This window comes from Argiope bruennichi, chromosome 6, assembly GCF_947563725.1.
Source record: "Argiope bruennichi chromosome 6, qqArgBrue1.1, whole genome shotgun sequence".
NCBI lineage: Eukaryota > Metazoa > Arthropoda > Arachnida > Araneae > Araneidae > Argiope > Argiope bruennichi.
The window spans coordinates 84,590,051-84,609,186 of record NC_079156.1 but is presented as its reverse complement, the minus strand read 5'-3'; the positions used below and the strand labels follow the sequence as shown (position 1 = coordinate 84,609,186).

Sequence of the window (19,136 nt, the reverse complement as noted above, 5' to 3'; positions counted from 1 at the left end):
TATTTTTCAACAATTCAAAATAAATCAAAGTTTATTCAACATGTTAATTACATGTTGAATAAAAAAAAAAATCAATAAAATCAATATGTAATTGAACAAACAACAACGCAAAGATTTATGATGTATACTGTCGTAATTCCGAAAAATTCGAAAAAAAAAACCTCATTTCATTTAGAATAAATTGTATTCATTTCTAAAGACAATAAAATGAATATAAAAGAATAAACGAATAGTTAATATGTCAGGGTTGTTTTTTTTTCTCATGACTTTTTTTAACGTATCGAAAATAGCAAGAAAGGGAGAGAGATGCAAATATAATAATTTGAAAGTGAAATCAGACCCATAAAGCATGGCAAATGGTATCAAGGCTTTAATTTAATTTTTTTCGCCTTGACATCGTATTTGTCTTTTTAAAAATGGTAAAAAAAAGAAAGAAAAAAAAGCTCTAAAGCTTTATTTCTAAATTTGGTTTATATGTTGTTGTTTTTTTCGGCGAAGAGCCATTCTTGGCTAAACTGTGCATTTTATTTCTAGAGTAGCCAGGATATCTATATCCTCTTGCCTTCGCCAAAACGTTATTCAGGAGAATTTCTTTTCCGTTTCCTATTAGCACAAAATATAAATTATCGTTAAGAAATCTTAATTATATACGGCATTCTGAATATCGAACAGTACTGTGAATATATCTTTGTGTTAAGAATCTTAATTATCAAAGCATTGTCTATTTAGGGTCATCGCACACAGCCAGAAACAAATTGAAGGGAGATCGAAAACCCGCAGTTAGGTCACGTGGTCGTGCGGCGAAATCCGATATAGTAATTTTCGCACAATAAATCGACGATAATCGAAAATCGAGGCATTACTTAACAATTAAAGCTCGATTTCCGCTGGCTAGTGCATATTACATAACTACCGTACAGAAGAGAAGCATAAAAAAACCTGATGTTTAAGTTCTTTTTCTCCGGGTTGGATTTCTTTATCGATTAGTCTACGTTCATGAAGAATTCGCTGCGTTTAGGTGCGAATTCCTTCACAATGCATTTTAAGGAGAAATGCCATTGATCATAACTGCGCCATCGTTTTAATATGAGCAGGAATTCCTTGTCAGGATCTTAACGGAATGGATGAAAAGCGGAAGAATTCTTCGAAATCCATTTAGAAATTCCTTCTTATTTCTTGGTATTTCTGGTTCAGTGAACGGATATGAAGGCTGCAGCTCATTGCAAAGGAACAGCATGCGCCCGATTTAAGTAATAGTTTGAAGTAAATAGTTTGTTTCTGGGTTTTCTTCAAAAGCTATCATGCACAAAACGCTATCAATAGATCGATTGCAATCTACCGATTGTGTTCATAAAAGAAATAAAATTTATCTTCAAAATATCACACTTTTAGAAAATCAGTAATATTAATTACAAAAAAGTGACGAATTATTTTATACGAAATATAATTAATACGAAAAAGTGATTTTAGAATATTCATTTTTTTTAACGGAGCATTAAAATGCAAATTTCTAAAATAAAATAACATCGATAGGTATTTATAATCCAGAAAAAATAAAATGGAATTACATTTTTTTTTAATTTTATACTTTTAAATTTTATTAATAACAGTAATTAAATGTGGAATGGCATTATTTCCATAAAGGATGTTGTAACATTTCCTACAATGGATATAATGTCTTTTAATATGAATCTAAATTTTGCCTTTTTCTAATTACTTTTGAATTACTTTTAGTAATCAATAAAAATAAAGATAAAAATTTTTTTTTGATTTAGGTAAGTTTTAACAAAGAAATAACTAATTTTCAATGAATATTAATTAAAAAATTTCATCTCAAATATATATATATATATATATATATATATATATATATATATATATATATATATATATATATATATATATATATATATATATATATCCATTCCATTTTTTTCTATTTAATTCATGCAACAGAAAGCTCTGTAAAAATGATTTCGTCAGCGATTCTCACACTCCGAGAGAAGGGATAAAAAATTCCTGATCTAATTCCTCTAAATTAACACTAAGATTCCCTTGCCTGTGGACGACATGTGCTGGGAATCCCTATTAAAATCTCACAGCATATATTTTCGCTGTTCCGAGTTCATTCCTATTTTCTTCTCTGTGCTTCTTCGGCGATAACTTTTTTATGATCTTGCCCTTTATTGGCCAGACAGGAGAATCGGGTACATGGCGAAATATTCGCGCCAAGCTGTAACATTTTGTTGGTGGTAACTCGCCAAATGTGACAACCATCATTTATCATTTTCTAATAATCCTAAAAGCGAAAAATTAATGTCTTAAAAGCGATAAATTGCCAATTTTCTACCCTGCCATTTTGAGACTTTACTAAAGAATGTTAAATAAACAAATGACTACAATCTTGATAAGTCTTGATTTTTTTTTTAAATGTTTCAGATTGTCCCAAATTTTACTTATAATTTAATAGTTAGTAATAAAAAAAATAACTAGATTTAATTCTATAAAAAATTGATTGGAAGTTCATTTTAGAAAGCAAAGTAAAAGTAAACACTCTTTATCCATTTATTCTACATAAAAAATATGTTGGTCCTATTAAATCCATTAGCCTGAAGGGAAAAAAATAAAAGTAATAAGAAAATAAATTATTAATACTTTTAATTTCCTCTTATTATTTAACATTTTAAGAAATAATTTTTTCATTTTTTTTTATTGAATTTAAAAAAATTCCAAGAAATTATCTTTTTATCGTAAATTACCGAACTCTCAGTAACTGGCTACTGTATTAACACTACGACTATATTCTCTTTCTTTAAGAAACCGCAAATCATACCAACTTTCCAAATACAAATATATTGGACCTTTTGAAACAGTTATTCCAAAACTTTATCTCCTTTCGAACCCCTTGATAAGCCCACCTCTTATTTTCGAGTGCCAATTATTACCATAGCCCTCTTCTCCTCCACCCAACCATCCGCTCTGGGAAAGAAATTTGCACTTATATAAAATGCTGTCTTTGGTGCGCAGTTGTTTGGTTTGTGGAAATTATCGTTTGCATTTCATTTCAGTTAAATCTCTTAAACATGATTCTTTCTATTAATAAAGAGCATTTTTAGACATCAAATTTCGTTCATCTTCCTTCCTTAATGGAATCAAGTCCCATGACATTATAGTGCCATTAAAACGTATCCAGTAATATTTTATTTTCTTGCTGTTTTTAAAATTATTGCAGCTTTACTTTCTTATTGCTTATGTAAACTGAATAGATGATAGATAGTTTCCTTAATTTCGACAAAGAAAGTGAATGCGATGATTATCATTAAGCGATTAAATATAATAAATTTCAGCTATGAAAAATATTTGTAAAAATTTTATTAAAAAATATACATTTTATTAAAATTAAGGAAAAAAATTGCAGGAAATTCAAATTGGTATCTTTAAAAAGATAATATTTAGAGTTTTAAAGGGGTGTAAAAAATAATTTTCATGCAATAATATTTTCGAAAGTTACCGCGAAAAAATTCCAAATTTCGGATTGTTTTTTGATTAATTAAGACTCAAACTGAAATTCCAAAAACCCGTTCTTATGCCAAATTTGGTGGATCTAGGTCAAATAGTCTGGACTGTAGAGAGCCAACAGACAGGCACAAACATAAATCTTCCTTTATTTTTAGCAGAGATAAAAATGTCAAAGGTTTAAATAAGCTTAAGAGTCATAAACAATTCAAATTAATAATATCGGTAAGACTTAATTGTGATTCTACGTTTTATTCTTTTTTTTATATAATAGTATTAGCTCAACACTCTGAATATTCGTCCACAGCAATTTCTGACTTTTCATTTTAAAATGTTAAATTTTCATTTCTTTATCGAATTTATTTATTTTTTCATGTTTGAAACTCAGATCCTCTTTACTCATGTTTCACGTTGAGACCCACTGATCAACAGAAATGGGGAAAAGCAATCAAAAATAAATCAGGAAATGAGTTGACAAGCAAAAGAAAAACAGATTTGGGTGATTCGTTGGACAACCCGTGGAATCCACTATACACACCATTTACTGATAGGTTGATTTGAAGGTAAAAACGAGCCCTTTCTTCATTTGAATTAAGAGGCGCTGGGGCTGCAATCAGACCAGACTTAACATGGAGCGCTGATCATTATCTTTCACCCCCATCAAACGTTTGCCTTCTTTTTGGAGGTATTTGTTTCTCTCTTTCTCATTGGTTGTTTATGAGTTTATTTTATTTGGATTCTTGTTGTCTTGACAGAAAGGTATCTGCTTTATTGAATATTCCTTTTCTTTTGTTAAAAATTGCTCTTCGAAAAAAATAATTAGACGGGTAATTTTATAAAACAATATTTAGATGAAATATTTTTTATGCGTAATCGATTATTATTAATTATTAGAAGCAAAATATGATGAACGTTACAGATCATTTATTGCGCACTTTATTACGATATTCATTTTTGAACGAGCATTATTGAGCTAAATGGGTGATCTAAGTATGTGGAGGAGAGATCTCCAATATTTTTATTTGTTGAATTATCACTTCATCATTTATATTATTTTTTTATTGGCAAAACTACAAGGAATACATATTATATATTGTATTCCATCTTAGAGACGCCTTTTTCCTTTCCAACTGCGGTTGCCATGGAAACTGGCGCATGCGCAGTTTTTCTAGAACTTGGATAACTTTTTTTATGCTTAGCTACTCAGATTTGTGATGTCTAATTAGAGATATAACGGTGAGTATCATTATGTTCACGTGTGTTTTCGTGTCCGTCAATAAATGTCATTCTGTGTTTAATGAATATTGTTACAAACCTGCGATGCTACTTCCCAACACGGTTACTTCAATCACTGGAAAGACCGTTTTACGTTGTTGGGTGCTGATCGAGTGTCGCGTCAGTAATCTCAGAGCTTGGCGACACAATAGATATTACTTGAAATTTTCAGAATTTTAGCAGTTGAGCCAATGGGAACCGAGATACGCCTGATTCGTCCAGACCCCTATCTGTTCGTCTCCTAGGAACTATAAAAGGCCGGCAGTCTCAAGCTGCAGTCAGTCGTGGAGTCGTAGTCTTGAAACGAGCCGTCGAGAGATAGAGAAGTAACGGCTTAATAGTTAGATCAGTCCAGCGAAGAACAAGCGTTGTGTGGAGCTCAAGCATTTGCTGGACCGAGCTGTGTGCCGAATTCTGGTGTTTATTGTAAAAGCGCCATCGCAGCATGTGTGGAGTAGCCAGTCATGTAGTAGTGAGTCGACAGTTGGATACAGCTAAAGCGAAGAGACAGTGGAGAATTGCAGACGTTTGGAGAGACCGTAGAGTGAAGCTACGCAGATTCCCTCCTTCTGATGAATTCTGTCTGGCAGCTTTGTGTGCTGTGGTTGTTATAACTACCAATTACTACTAGTGAGTTACTGTTTACTGTAGTGTGTTGCCTGTGTTCGTCTCGGCTGTATATTTGTTGACAACGTCTTCGAGTTTAATAAACGTCGTCACTGCTTTCTACTAAAGTACTGTTTATTTCATCGATCAACAAATCGCAAAAGAACCCCGGCGGAATTTCTGTGACAATATATTTGATTCTCGAGAATTAGAAAATAAATTTTAGAGGCTAAATCAAAAATAATTAAAACCACATAATAAATTTAGAATGGAGCGATTGCATTTAGAATTATTTGGTGAAAACTCTGGTGCCATAGACATCAATATACTGGTTATTTATATATCTGGTTATAATATGTTTGAAACTCAATAAATTCATATGAAATTAAATATTTTAGGTTACTTATGGATAAGAAAATTCTATTTTCTATAAAATATTTTATGCAGCGCTGCTAATTTCTATGTTTAAGAGTGATCACTATTTTAATATTTTAATAAATAAAAGCAGCATTGAAATAGTTTTGCAGTAACTTGTAACGTAAGCTACTAGTTACTTATCATTATAATCAGCTGTGCAAATAAAAGGAAATTCCACTGCTGTTCTTGGATTTGTTTCATTGAACTGGGTTTTATAAAATTAAGTTTAAATGAAAGCAGGTGTAATTTCAAGTCTGGTACTGCGTCAAACTTATTATGACGTTTTTATTGATAAATGGATGCTGCAGGTGTGCTCTTTCCAAAAGTTCCATCTTTCTGAAAATTGCCTAATTTTTTAAAATTTCGGCACTTTTCTTTCACTGCTATACAGTCGTAGGTTTAAAATTTGCATAATATTTATATTTTACGAGCTTAAGGAAATAAATTTTATATCTTTCTTCGATATTTCAATCCCTTATTTTTTTGGTGTGTGTGCTTCCTGCCATTCAGTATTATTTTTGTCTACCGGCAGATATCGTATACTATAGATTACAAGCCACTAATGTAAACGAATAGAAACGTTTGTAGTGTGTAATATCAATGAATATAAACAAAATATCCAAATTTTAAGTGTTAACAAAAAAGGCAGAGTTATTCATCTTGAAATAAAATTATTTTAAGTATCCAGATTCATATTTCAAATATTGATTACGACTTTATAATTTATTTTTATATGCCTTGTTTCTCGAGATGTAATTTGCACGCATAGAGTGAATGACTGAATAAAGATTTGAAATTTTTAAAAATGAAGATTTTATTAGATGACTAAACATCTCCCTTTCGTAGATGCCAACAAATTACTTTTTTAGTAACAACGATTAATCTTTTAGCCTGATAATGCAAACTCCTTTGCTTACATTCCAAATAAACGAAAAGAATTGAACCAAAGTATGTAAATCAAATGTTCAAATAACATTCAAAAAGTAATGAAAAAAATATTAAAAAATCTCATTACTGAAATAAGAGAAACAAACGAAGAAATATATTAAGGAACGTCAATTTAGGAAGAGATCTTTTTTTTGTTTGTTTTTTTGAAGTAAATATATAAAGTTTTCGGATATTGCAGTGTTATATTTGTTCAGAAAACATTTATTTAATACTTTAACTTAAGATCTAAAATATTTCACTCTCTCTCTCTAGGTGCTCAAAATGGCGGTTTAAAATCGATTATCCTTATTACCAGTCAGACTGCAGCATAGCAACCGTTGCTAAGGTGCTCATTTGATATACTAGTTTTCTGAATCATAATGTAGCCAATCACAATTCAGGTTGAAATTAGAATAAAACTACGGGTGTAGCTGTTGCATTACTCATATCTTCTCTTTTGGATAATAGATGGTGATGTTTGATTAGATACGCATTCCATAGTGCATTGCGAATGTAATGAGAATGTGATGATATGCCGTTCTGTTAAGCTGCGCATGTGAATGTCTTTACTTGTATTTGTATTTCTTTAGTGTGAATGTGATTATTAAAGAAATGTTCCCGAAAACATACGTCCTGTTGTTTCCTCCATGGATCATAATAATCTACATTCCACACACAGGGTTTTATATAGTCCTGAATACGATTCCAATGAGTTTAAGAATAATTATGTAAATATATAAATATTTTAAACATTTTAACCAAATTAAGCTCTGAACACCAATTTAATATTTTTATATTTAATAAATAATACTTCATAAACATTATTTCATTTTATAATATTTGATAGATATTATAAAATGAAAGCTGTTTAACATCATAAAGTTTTTTTCCATGTAGTAAGATGCGCGGAAACACCGTTGTTATTTACCAATGACATTGGCTTTCGTAATTTATCAAGCTAATTAAAATCGCAGCTGCAAAAGAATCATCAACATCTATACTTATAATAAAGCTCAATGTGTGTGTGTGTGTGTGTTGGCCCTCTACAGGCCATACCGTTTGACCTACAGCTACCAAATTTGGTACATGTATACATTGGAGGTTGGGAATGTGCACCTAGGGTTCCTTTTTTCGAATTTTTAATTAGAATTTTAATTATTAATTAAAAACTAACTTTCCCGCCAAAAAAATCTTCCATTTTCCCCATCGTCAAATGAGTAAGGTTTCAATTTTTTTTTCTCCCAACAGTAATGAGGTTAGGTTAACATTTTTCGGCGGATTTTTTCAAACGATTCTGTTTATTTTCTTAATGTTTGATGCATTTAAAATGAAACATTGTTAATTAATCGATCTTTCAGATTCATTCTGAAGTACTTTTGAATTAAAATAAAACAGAATAAAGGAAATTAAAAATTTCTAATCCGCATAGCGTTACCCCAACTGGCGTAGAAAAAATCACGCATTTGCGTTACGTAACTGGCGTTGAAAATTCACGCATGCGCATTGTGTTGACAATTATTATCAACGGATGCGGACTGGATTTAAATTATTTTTAGGTTCGTTGTATGCTTTTGTAATTAAAATGTATTTATGTTAGTTATTTATTTTTTGTATATGCTTATAGTTTTAAGTACATCGTTTTTTAAGTAGTTTTTTTTAAAACCTGTTTTCAATCGTTTATTTTAAACGATTCGTTTTATTTTCTTAGTGTTTGATGCATTTAAAATTAAACATTGTTAATGAATCGATCTGCTCATAATGAATCTAAGAAAATTTTGTTGACAAATTCTTGAGATATTACATAAATTAAAAAAGATATTCTTTAGTGCCCATAAAGTTTAAACGCTGAGTGACTCTATTTTCAGTAATCAGATTATAAAAAAATGCTTTGTTTCAGTAAAAAATATTATTATATTAATTGAAGATTAATTCTTTCCACTTTAATTTAAAGCATAAATTCTACGGGTGCTAACAGAAAATTAGAGAGATACATATTACGTTATGACTGAAGGCCTTTATAATATTATGAATGAATTATATGACAATCAAAATATGAAGTTTTAAAATATTTTGATGAAGAAGCTATTAAAGTAGGAATTGCATAAAATATTTAATTATTAAAATTTTAACGAACATTAAGATTGGCGAACCGGCTGGTCGCCAAAGGCGGCTAGTTGAAAAATAATGCTGGGATTATTTTTAGATAATTTAGCTCATTAATTAGAAAACATTCACCAATTCAACAAAATCATCAAATGTTGATTATTCAAATATAGTAAAATAAATAGCAAATAATAAACTAAAGAATATCTTTGCGTGAAATTAATGCACGACTTGAAAACGCCAAAAAGAAAATACGTTTTCAAGATTTTATTCATACCACAGAAGGGTTTCTTTGGCTTCGTCATCATGTAATAAACTCCTGAGCCTTTGGGTCGATATCCCATCTGACCACAGGTACTGGCATCACAGCTCAGACATTTTCCCAGCTGGAAATCAGTATAATTGCTGCATGGGTAACCAACGTACTGGCAGGAATTGGGGTTTAAGATGGAATCCGTGAAGAGATGAACAGCTCGCTCATGGTTACAAGCTCTTTCTCTTTCACCCTCTGTAAAGAAACAAAATTAGATGTTATTACACAGAGTAGGGCTGGGCGTTGACCAGTTCATCATCGCGATATATCGTCCAAGACATATTGATATTTGATACATCGTGATATCATTATTTATTTATAGATATTATAAGTTATAAATAGCATCTCTTAATATATTGATTGATCAGAACAACTCCAAATAAAAGGAAGTTTTAATTTATATAATATAAAATATTTGCTTTCTCCTGAAAGAAAATTTTTTTTGAAAAAATAATTTGCTTTTATTTCTGAAGATGAATGAATATTTAGCGATTAAACAAAGGACAGTCAACAACCTTCTGATAAACGCACTTATTTTTCCATAATGGTACCATTCTATTAAGTGTTTCTTAACAAAAGCGAAAAACAGTTTATTCCAAATATCAGTTTATTCCAAAATGCCATGCTTTAAGCAAGTATTTTTATATATTAGAATATGACATTTATAGAAATATTTTTTTAAAAAAATTCTGTATGAAAGGCAATAAGCATGAAGAGCAATAAAGATAAAGACTAATCGGTTATTAATTTAAAGCGTCGATTTATTGTATCGCGATTTATCGTGAACTATTTATTATCCATGAGCATGATTTTGATAGATCGATATTCTTCGGAAACTGGCGTCAAAAAACGAATTTCTTAAAAATATCGATTTTTTTCGATAAATCGAAAATCGGCACAGCCTTAATACAAAGTACTGCTTAAATGATAATACATTCGTGAAACACAATAGGATAATTATAAAACTAATTAAATGAAAGGAAATTCACAGAAAAATTATGAGTTAGTCTATGTTTTAAACGTTGAAGAAATATTGAAATTCAAAAAAGATACTTGCAGTAAAGTTGGAGATTTCTCTTCTTGACAGTGGCAAATTTAGCCATTTTACGACTTTGGGCTGTGCACATTATGAGGCAACTTTTTTAATAATCGATTTATTAATTTCATCATATTTGTCAGCTTAGCAGAAATACTAATGATGTATTTCAATTTAATTTTTGACTTAATCAATTTTTTGAAGTTTTGTATACGAGTCCAGCTTTTTAAAATCAAGCGATGATGCATATACACATCGAACGGAATACAAATGGTTGCATAGTAAATTTTGCTGGAAATCATAATAAAGCGAATAAGATTTTATTTTTATTAGATAAAAATAATACACATCGAACGTGCCAAAGTGAAGGCTTGGATTACACGTCGGAAGCACTTAACTTGATAAATAACTTTATGAAAATATTTATTTAATTTTTTTTCTAATATGGATATTATGTGAAAATGACTTAAATAATAAAATTTTTGAAAACTTTAACCATAATTATTAGATGATTTCCATTCTTATAAATAAAACCATTCAATTATTATGATAAATTATTGAGAAATAATAATCAAACAGATAATGATACTAAAAATTATTATTTTACAGGACTTGTCATACAAGCGGAATATATCATAACCAGTTAACGAATAATTAATATTCCAATATATAATAAAAAGTAATTAATATTATACTTTAAACCATTTAATAATGCAATATAAACAATGTTTTAACCCTAGAATGCTATATTCATAAAAATTTTAAATTATATAAATAAATTCCATTTTAAAATTCTATGCTTTTTTAATTTATTGATGCATAATATTTCTATCATGTAATATATTATTCTATATATTTCTGTTCTATTCTATAAATTTATATTATTTATAAATCTATTTTATAAATCGATATAATATTTATAAAATAATATATATTATTTTATAAATAGTATTCTATAATATTTCTATAATTCTTTAATACTTTTAAAATAGAAGACCAATCTTAAAATAAAAAGTAGATATAAAAAGACACCACCGAAAATTCTAAAATGTAAGTGATAATCAGAATGAAGTAAAACCTCAACAAATCTGACTGTTCGACACCACTGTATTGATAATCTAAGAATTTTCAGTTACAGAATTATATCAATAAGCAATCAAACAAGGAATTAGCCACATATTTCGGATGAATAAATCTGATAAATTTTACTTATGACATTATTTTATCTATCCAAAACCAGCGATAATGGAAAGCTTAAGAGTGAAAATATTTCTTCAGCAGATTTTTTATTATTATTTCGGAAAGTATTTCCTCTTCCATTCAGCTGTCGTCATGTCATTTTTTTATTGTTTTTTTTCCTGGGCAGTTGCCAGCAATCATCTACCAAGTACCTCTATTTGAATGAAAATCCGAACATGTATGCAAGAAAATTATTGAAAGCTATTATTCTTGTTGGTTTATTTTTCTGGCACCAAAAAAAAATCTTTGATTAACAGTCTTGAATTTGTTATTTGATAAGAATTACCAATATTTATTTAGAAATTAATTGATTTACAGATCTAATAAGAAAATTATCGATTTTTTAAAATTTCTCATGAAATTTGAAATTTTAAAATTCGAATTTCTGAGTAGAATTTAGTTGCAAATATCACAATAGAGAAGTTTTAAACGAAAGCTTCATGATTATTCTATTAATAAAAAAAGCTATGTCAATTTTTTTTGTACAGATTTGTAAATTTTGATACCAACACAAGATTGATATTTTAAAAACTGTTTCCATGCGTGAAACCATTATCTTGTTTTTAGCATTGTCTTTTTTATTGAAGGAAGATATTTTAGATATTTTAATCATTTTATTCATTTGTCACGTGAAATGTTTAATTAAATTATGCGTCCTTTATAAAAAATTATTAGCAACTTAAAAAAAAGTAATTTTTTGTTGAGTTTTAAAATTAATATCGGTAATTTTACAAAAAATTACTAAATCTCAAAATTATTTGATGGAATTAATATTCTGATTTCATTTAATGAAAAAGAGCAGACGATAAGAAAATTCTGTGCATTTTAACATTTCAGGTAAAAATATTTTTATATTCAAATGATTAAATTCATAATTTTTTGAAAATGTGTTTGTTTATATGTGTATTAGTATTCCGTCGAGTGCTGTATTGAATATATGTTAGTGTTTGGCCTTACGCGATATGTGATAATTGTTGTTGTTATAAGAACTTCAGATGCTGTTCATTAGTGTTTAAGAAAGGATTTATCGAAAGTTCCGTTAGATTTTAATTGGTAAATGACACAAAATTATTTTCATTCCGGATGATTCCGTTAGATCAGCTAATATAATCTAGTATTTATCATAAAATAAATGCTTAAAGTATAAAAAAAAATCAATAAGGAAAATTTATTAAACTGGAATCGATGAATATCTATAAGCACTGATAAGTAAATAATTATATCTAAGAAAAAAAAACAGAGATAGAATAACAAATGCATTTGTGGAATGTAGAGGTTTCTTTTTTGAGGAAGATTTTTATTTTTATTACCGGATTTGTGTAGAGGAACTAACTAATGTTGTTACTGGAGATAATATACTTATCGCTTTTGAATGTTGATGAAATACAACAGTGATGGATTGTAAACATGCATGGTAATTTTAATTTTTCATACATTTTTTCGGTGAGGCATATTTTGATCATTTAAATTTTATGCTTTATAAATTTTAAATTATTTAATAATTAGCCTGAAAAATATAATTTGTTTTTTGTCTCTGTTTTGGCAACTTTTTAAGAAAGAATTTCAATTAAGAATTGATTAATTTGTAATAAGTAATTAATAAGTTAACTTTAAGCTAAATATTCTCAATTATTTATCGCATTTCTTACTCCTGTTTTATATCATTGCGACTGAATAATAAAAAGATAATAAAATGTAAAATTAAAATAATGCGCTTGAAAGGAAATTATTATCATAATTAAATAAGGAAAACATTATAATAAAATTTATTTTAATTATTTTCATATTAATCACTAATTAACCATCATTTTCTTATTCTTCTGAAACTTGGTTCACGAAAACTTTTTCCAAAGAAGAAAAATATTTAAAATGTTTTGTCTAATATCTTTAAAATTGCATTTTTCTATGATCCTACTTCTATTCAAAACAGGTTATTAAAAAAATAACGCTTTGTTACAACGCATACACAACAGTAAGAAATCAGAACTGAGAGAAATTGCAGCTCTTCAAAGCTTTTTGTTATTCATTCATAGTTTGAACAAGCTTCAAGCTATGTTCTATTCAAAGAATGCCATAATATTTGTCTCTGCCTTAAAGGCACACAAATTGCGTTAGATTGTTGAAGGATTTAAATATCACGTATAAAATGAAATGGATTAGTAATTAAAGTTATACATTAAAAACGTTTGCGTGGCATAGTTCAGCAATCCCATCAACCATTTCCTAACTGTAGGAATCAATTTGAATGATACTCCAGGATATTAATTTGGTTCATGAATATATTCTGTGTAAAGAAATATGCATAAAATATATTGATAGTAGGACAAACATAGGAGGAGTGATGGATTATAGTTGATTCTATAAATGGGATCATCTGAAAACATAGAAAATTATTTTAAATCTTAGCAATATTAGTAACAGAATCTGAACACGTTCGCCACCATGATCAATGCCTGAGATTCGGATTCCTATCTAATAAAATACTTATTTATTTGTTCTCTTTTAATTGTAGTAGAGATTAAAACATCTGATTAGATAGAATTTGTAAATCACAGGCGATTCACGTGCTGAGAAACGTGTTGAAATTAGGAGATATAAGCTAAGCAAAAGCTTGTTCAACTCGTATCAAATTCTACATTGACCGAAAACTTTTGTTGTCTCACAAAGGTGAGTGACACGGCAATCAACGTGTTAAACAATAACAATAACACTATCAATATAATCTGGACTACAACGATGTTTATTTCCTAGATTAAAAACTTATTATTTAAGATAATTCATTCGTGAACTTGTGGTGAAAGCTTATAAGCCAGTTAAAAGCTACGCTACCAAAGCAATTGCTTTTGTATCGTGGTCATGTTACTGGGATGCGACCCACAAGGACCCAGGTTCTATACTCATTCATACTAATTCGCTACTAACTTACTGAAAATATCCAAGAGAGCTCCTTTCAAGGTACTTCCGCATCCGGGTTGTCTCTTTCCGCCATTAGGGAAGAAATCCACGTGTCCAATAGGGACTTCGATGCCTACGCCACCATAGATTAGGAGATCTGCATTGGTGTGTATAACATCGACGAAATCGCCATCATCCTTATATAAATGTACTTCACCGCCATAATCTTCAAATAGAGGGCTGGCAGGATCCAAACCTGGAGAAATAAAGATGAAAAGACGGTTTAAAGAAGGACATTGTAAGATATTCAATCCATTAAAAGTATGAGGGGCTAATTTTTGAATAGATATATTGTCACGTAGATACTTTAGTATAAAACTCAATGACACACACAAGAAGTAGAGCTAAACCAATTTATTAACTGAACTCAGAACACAGTGACTGACAAATCTTCTGCCTTTATACAAGCAGGGAAAGTTATTGGAATACTTCTCTGGAGACAGTAAGAAAAGTCCAGAACACTTGTCTGGTAAACTAAAAAAAATGTCCAGAATCTTCTGGAACATGAAATAAAGACAAATATAAAAATCAAGGAATTAAATATTTACACAAACTGTGAATCGCATTGTCTCCAGCGAGATTCGAACTCACAATTTCTTGATTATGAGATCAGTGCTATGACCATTCGGCCATGGAGAGTCGACTGCTTCTTTTCAATGCGGCAATACTCTATATTCGTGATTTTATACGTATATTTACCAGTGGAATTTACCATAATTCAAGCTATTGTATATCATCCAACAAAAATGTTTGTAACAGTTATGTATTCTCTAGTTTAATCTCAACGAAGCTGCTATATTGGCGTTTATGTTTACATATTCGTATGATCTGCGTAATGAAGTAGCCTTTTCCAAATAACTTTTTGTTTTAGTTTTTCTGTAAATCTTACCACGTATAACAATTGAACTAACATGGATCTATACAAAGTCGAAAATGCATATACGAAGTAAAGAAAAGAGAAAAGGCTTTAAGTGCAGACTGATATAACTGAGTTTGAATAGATCTACAATCACAATTTCAGTTTATTGAAACATAACTTTATTTCTAAAAATTAGATATCTAATGTTACGAATGTTTCGAAAGTATTTTCTAGTGTATTTTCTATTACTGCTACCTGTTTTTTTCATGACATTGCGTATATCATGAAATCTATTACCTATTTTTTGTTAGCATTGTAACATCTTGGAGATACAGATTCTTAAAGCTACCCCAGTCAATGACTAAACGAAATTTATATACATCGTTTATTTGTAATATCTTGATTAAAATAATATTCTCTATATACTCCTAGTTATATACAGCAAGGATATGAGATAAATTATCGTTGTACTTCTCAATACTCTTCTTCCTCTGTAGCATCCAGGGGTCTCCCATCCTCTTTCACCTTGTTTCCTTTCTTCCACTCCCCACATTCCTCCACCTCTTGTTCTTCACTAAAAAGTTTTACACTGAGGGCAAGAGGAAGTTCTTTGAACTTAACTGCTGTCGGGGTACGACACAGTATCTTTTTTCCCCTCATGCATTTTCGGAAAAATATTCTTCGACTGTAGGCAAACAACAGTAATTTAGGTTTGACAAAATGGAGAAAAATACATTTTGTATCACTTTGCCTAGTTAAGTATTTCTGAATATAATCTTCATGAAATTCAGTAGTGTACTTTCAGTAAAAATCCTTTTCTCAGACATTGTCTAATTGTATACGTTTCATTTTTTTTTCTTTGAAAATCGTGTTTTCTTTATAGCTATGGTAGAACGATTTTCATATTGGCTCTTTCGTCTCTTTAAGGCTTCGGCTTTCCTACCGATCGAGGGTGCGGTGTAAGAAAAGTTTCTTCAAAGCAAGCAAAGAATCGTTATTCATTTAGACAGCTGATTCATGATTCACTTCCCCCTATTGGTTCGCTAATTGGCTCATTACGAAATATTCTTCCTCGCTCACACTGATCACATGACATTTTGCAGTAGAGCGGTTTTTCTATCTTTCTAGCCGACAGTGAGTGCGATATTGAAAAGAAAATTTCACTACTTAGATATAGGTATTATTGAATTCATGTTCATTACGTCATTTTCTCATTTTCATTGATCACCTGAGTTTGCAGAGCTGAAGAGAATTACATGCTATTTTTACACGCGAAGAAAGAGAAAAAATACGAAGTGAAATTTTATGCAATGAATTTTTCATAACTGAATTGCGTTTGTATGGTATTTTGTTTGAGTGCTTCTTCTTCACGTTATTATTCTTGAGTTCATCTTTCCTTTTCTTTTTTTTTTACCTTCGTGATAATTTATGTATAATATTATACATTTGTATATTTTATATGTATAATTTTATGCCTATACTAAGTATACTCAAGAATATTAAGTGTACAAAAAGTTGCAATACTACAATAAATGTTGCAATCACTACGCAATACTGATCTACCTGATAAACAAAAAATCACCATCAAGAAATTCTATATTTAAAACCAGCAGCAGTGGTCTCCACAAAACTTTCTAGCACACTCTAATAAACATGTCATGCCTGATAACTCCTTACATGGCATTAGTGTTGTTGTTTCTTATGGTACTTGCCATGGACAAGCCCGCTGTTACGAGGACAGCGATTTTAAGCGGGTGGGGGAGAGTCTCTTGTTTTTATAGTAGCACCAACTAGGGCCAAGAGTACGACTTTGTCACTCACGCATCTCTCATTCGCTTGCACAACCACTTTTTACAGGAGGGCACATTCACACATTTCACAGATAGAGCAACTTAAGAAGAACTATACCCAAACCAGGACTCGAACCCAGGACTCCCAGATCACGGGGAAGGCGCGCTACCCCTATGCCAGAACTCCGGCTGGCATTAGTGTACAATTGTTAAGAAATATTAACTTTTGGTGTCAATTCAACATTTTTACTGAATTCATCGTGCCATGCTTGGCGAGTTATTTGGTGATTAAACTCTGGCATGCGTTAATAGTATCCAAAAATCGAATCTGTGTATCAGATGCGTTTTTCTTAACCGATTAAAACAAAAAATTTGATAAACAACTGCGCTTGTAATCATTAAATCCCATCAAAATTTGATATAAGTCATTGAGTTTGTTGAGTTACCGCGTTTATATGTTCCTGAAAGTGCAAACCGACATGCGGTCAACTCTTTATTGGATTTGACTCAAAATTTGCTCGATGTTTACACTATCGATGTTAAATCGGTGTGCCGTATTTTAATTACCTAGTTCTCTCCGTTTTGTAGTTATCGTGTTAACTTATTCGAACAGACTTCCTCTGGATGGGTTTTACTCAAAATTTAGTAGAAATCTGCAAGTTTAATCTAAAGAGCGTATACCAAATTTCAACCATCATGCTCAAAGCGTTTTTGAGTTATCTTTGTTACAGACAGACGGACATTTTTTAAAATTATGTTTTTCGAACGCAGGGAGGTCTAAAACGTGGAGACTCGTTAAAATTTCAAGTTGGAATTTTTTGACGACAATTATATTTTCTCTATGTGTTGTTGTTTCTAATAGCACTTGTCATAGACAAGCACACTGACTTTAGAAGTCAGTGATTTTAAGCCAAGGGTGCGCCTTTTGTTTTTTCAGTAGCGCCATCTAGGGCCAAAAGTACGACTCAGCTACACACACATCACAAACCTTTTTACGAGGTGGACATCATTCATGCATTTCTTTGACTCATCCACAGACTGTAATTTAGACCTGAATCAGAGAACGATCATTCCTGATTCAGTACCCCCAGTGGTATTACTCTCGACATGGAAGATTCTGTGACCACGACATATTTACACGTGCGCCAGGCACCACACACACGGAGAGTCTTCGTCCGGCGGGGTTCGAACTCGCAACCCAAGAGACGCGAATCCACCTCCCTACCAACCAGGCTATTCCGGTTGATGCTTTCTCTATACTAAGTATATGAAAAAGTAAAAATAATTATTATTTTCATTGAGCTCTTCCATTTTAGTACAAAACGTTTAGAAACATCAATAATCGATTTTGCGGCCTTTAGTGGGTTCTGTCAGATAGAAATGCCACTAATTACAGAATATTGAGATCTTATTTTAAAGTGCCCTCAGAAAATGAAAAGAGGCGTCTTCTCTTCCGAAGGGGAAAACTGAAGTGCCTCCAGGCTCGATTTAACAAACTGACTGGATCGATACTATTCATTGATTATTTGAGCAGGAAGGGTAAAGTGATTTCTTCGATTCTTTGTGCCAATTCCTGGATTGGGGCTTGTGCTCAGACGAGAACATTTGCACGAAAACATTCACTTTTATCAAAAATTGGCAATTAAGAGTTGAAGAAATCGTAGAGAATTGCTTTAAAAAATGATCCGATCTGACCAGAAACGAGTAAAACCTGGATTAACACTTTTCTGAACATATATCATGTCAACATATCATCATATCAACATATTAAAACTTATAACATATCTCTTAAAAATAAGCAAGAGTAGATTTCAGCTATCATCGTTTAAGAAAGTAGGAAGATCTACATTGTGTGAGTGATACATGTTGTAAAAGTATTTCGAAATGTAGCTAAACAGTTTTACTGCAAAAATATAAATCCTACCTTTAAAACTGGTAAAGAGTTTTATCACTTTCATGTAATTACCGTTCTTACATTGCTTTTAATTCATATCTAACTCAGAAAAGTCTCGGAAATAATTAAAGTAATTAAGCTGTCGGAGGATAACACAGCCTAAGCTATTTAAAAAACGCAACCTAAAGCTATTTAGCAGTTTCAGT

At 30.6% G+C, this 19,136-nt stretch overlaps 1 protein-coding gene across 1 annotated transcript in view; it reads right to left on the bottom strand.

Annotated features, from left to right (window-relative positions):
• LOC129972744 (pancreatic lipase-related protein 2-like) overlaps positions 1-19,136 on the bottom strand; it is a 51,230-nt gene that overhangs the window by 7,818 nt on the left and 24,276 nt on the right. The window contains exons 4-5 of the mRNA XM_056086987.1: positions 14,359-14,583; positions 9,122-9,352 (exon numbers count right to left, since the gene is read on the bottom strand). Coding sequence (XP_055942962.1) covers positions 9,122-9,352; positions 14,359-14,583 — 456 coding nt within the window. The remainder of the gene's footprint in view (positions 1-9,121; positions 9,353-14,358; positions 14,584-19,136) is intronic.